This window comes from Aphanomyces astaci, assembly GCF_000520075.1.
Source record: "Aphanomyces astaci strain APO3 unplaced genomic scaffold supercont1.19, whole genome shotgun sequence".
NCBI classification, from domain to species: Eukaryota; Oomycota; class Saprolegniomycetes; order Saprolegniales; family Verrucalvaceae; genus Aphanomyces; species Aphanomyces astaci.
In genome coordinates, this window is record NW_009798282.1 from 950,083 (window position 1) to 952,423 (window position 2,341).

Here is a 2,341-nt window from a genome sequence, read left to right on the forward strand (position 1 = left end):
AGCTCGTGCCACATGTACTCTTGGTACGAAATCACAGCTTTTTCTTCACGGAGGTCGGACGAGTTGGTCAGCCAGTGCTTCCACGTCACGCCCTCGACGGATGGTGCCGAGTTGGCGCCTCTGTACACATACCCCCCGTCGTATTCTTCGCCGACTTTGCCAAAGTTGTGGCCCATCTCATGACGCAGCACCACCGTGCCCGTGGTCGGCGACCGAGTTGCAATGACAAACTCGCCCCCGAGACCCCCGTAGTAATCATCGTTCCCGATCAGCGACGGAAAGTCACACGCACTGACGCCAGTCGCTTTGCACACTTCGCGAGCGTACGCGGCCTTGGAGGTGAAAATGCCCCGCAGTTCAGTCCCCGACCGGTACAGTCCGAAGGCGGTGTCCAGGGGCTTACCTCCCACCCCAATGCCGGACTGGGTCGATGGCACGTAGACGGCCCACACGTTGAAGAGGGGGAGGTACTGGGTGAACGTGTCGCCCTTGAACATCTCGTCCGTCAGCCGCTGGATGTCGCCGAAGAAGCGCGAGTCTTCCGACGCAGTGTAGCCGTCGCCCATGAACACGATGTCAATGCGGTTCTTGGGGTCGCCAGAGTTGACGATGCGACGCACGACGGGGGTCGCCACCACCCTTGGTGCGTCGCCTCTTTCGACCTTGTTGGACTGCAGCGCGCCTTGGGGGCACCGGCGGTGCAGGTGGTTCAACACAGCGTTGGTGCTGCCTCCCAAGATCTCGACAAACGATTGAAGCTTTGCATCCCCTCCTAGGGGGAGGATTATATCGTCGGCGGTGGGCAGATTTTGACGTCCAGTGACGATTTCAAGTGTGTCCGTCGTGCTTTGAATGGCGCGGTGCAGCTGGGTCAAATGGACCGACTCGATGAGTTCGCATTGCGAGGTCTTTGTGTCAACCAGGACCTTGGCCGAGAACGTGTCGAGGGCGTAGACCGCCGTGGCGCCGACGAGGAGGGACTGATACAACTTCATGTGGGCGAGTTGGTGTGTGTCCGCAAGTGAAAATTGAATCGGGTGGTGAAGGATCAGCTTTGGGACCTCATTTCGGACCTAACATGCAGACTGGATGGAGTGGTACACTTGTGGTGGGCTACGCATTTGTAATGTAGGCGCATAATATCCAGCAGTTTCGAGATGTGATTGGTCCTGCTGCTTCGGTTCTTGTTCTTGCCATCTTAGACGGAGCAACATGCAGGAAATTCCTGTCGAAGGCGCACCAGGTACCAGCACGTTTCGTTATTGGAATCAACAGTACGTTATACCAAAGAGATCTTGCCATCACCTCGTGCAGAAATGCTGGCCCACTGCACGCTGCCAAACTAAGGCCCCTGCTAAACCTTTTTTCCCTTGGATTGGGAATTGTCCCAGATGTATACAATACTGTACTAGTATAGCGCTACAGTCTTTACAGTTGCTCATCAATATCCACACATCTCCATTTTCATATGGGTTTTGGTAAATTGACTTTCATTTTCCAACAATTTGGTACAGTCCTGTTGAGGTTTCTAGCGCTACAGATCTTGTCCAGGCAAATAATACTGCTATTGTCGCAGAGTTTTCTAAGTTATACCGGTAAAACGTTAGGGCTAGATTCACACTTAACGACACGGAGGAGCTTAAAAGTGATAGCGGAATTCTGATTCGGCTACCGGTACCAGTAATTGTCGAAGTTTGAGCTAACTTCGAAGTATCAGACATTGGTGGTACAGGCAGCTGAACATATTGATAATATCAGATTCTACAAAACCGCACGTTTCGAACTCATTTTTGGGTATTCTTTCCTGAAATAGTATACAGTACATACAGTGATATAACCATTCTCCATAAAAACCAAACTTGAAATCACTGATAACGTTATCGCAAGGGCCATGCAAAAGTTCCAACGATTGTTCGCAGAAGCACGACTGACGACTCGAAGACGGGGGGTTCCCATTTTCGCTTCGGAGTGCTCGAAACTCGATCCACAAAGGTGCGAACCAGATACTACTAGTAGCATCCAACAAAACTAATACTAGTACAGTACTACATAGTACTTCAAAAGTAGTACTATAATAGTATTTTTAATAGTAGTGCTAGTACGAACTACTAGCTGGTATTATAATAGCATCATCAACCCTAAGCAAGTCTGGGTACGAAAGTAGCCCAAAAACTCATTTCCCCAACCCAGGCGCATTGTCACAAAATCCCGGAAATGAAGTTGTATCAGTCCCTCCTCGTCGGCGCCACGGCGGTCTACGCCCTTCGCACGTTCTCGGCCAAGGTCCTAGTTGACACAAAGACCTCGCAATGCGAACTCATCGAGTCGGTCCATTTGACCC

General features: G+C 51.1%; 1 protein-coding gene across 1 annotated transcript; it reads right to left on the reverse strand.

Moving 5' to 3' along the window:
- Positions 1-45: 45 nt before the first annotated feature.
- H257_08686 (hypothetical protein) lies at positions 46-995 on the reverse strand (the record flags this gene model as incomplete). The annotated part of the gene is made up of 2 exons (XM_009834708.1): positions 46-120; positions 192-995. 2 exons carry the CDS (start codon positions 993-995, stop codon positions 46-48), a joined length of 879 nt encoding a protein of 292 aa, XP_009833010.1.
- Positions 996-2,341: the final 1,346 nt, after the last annotated feature.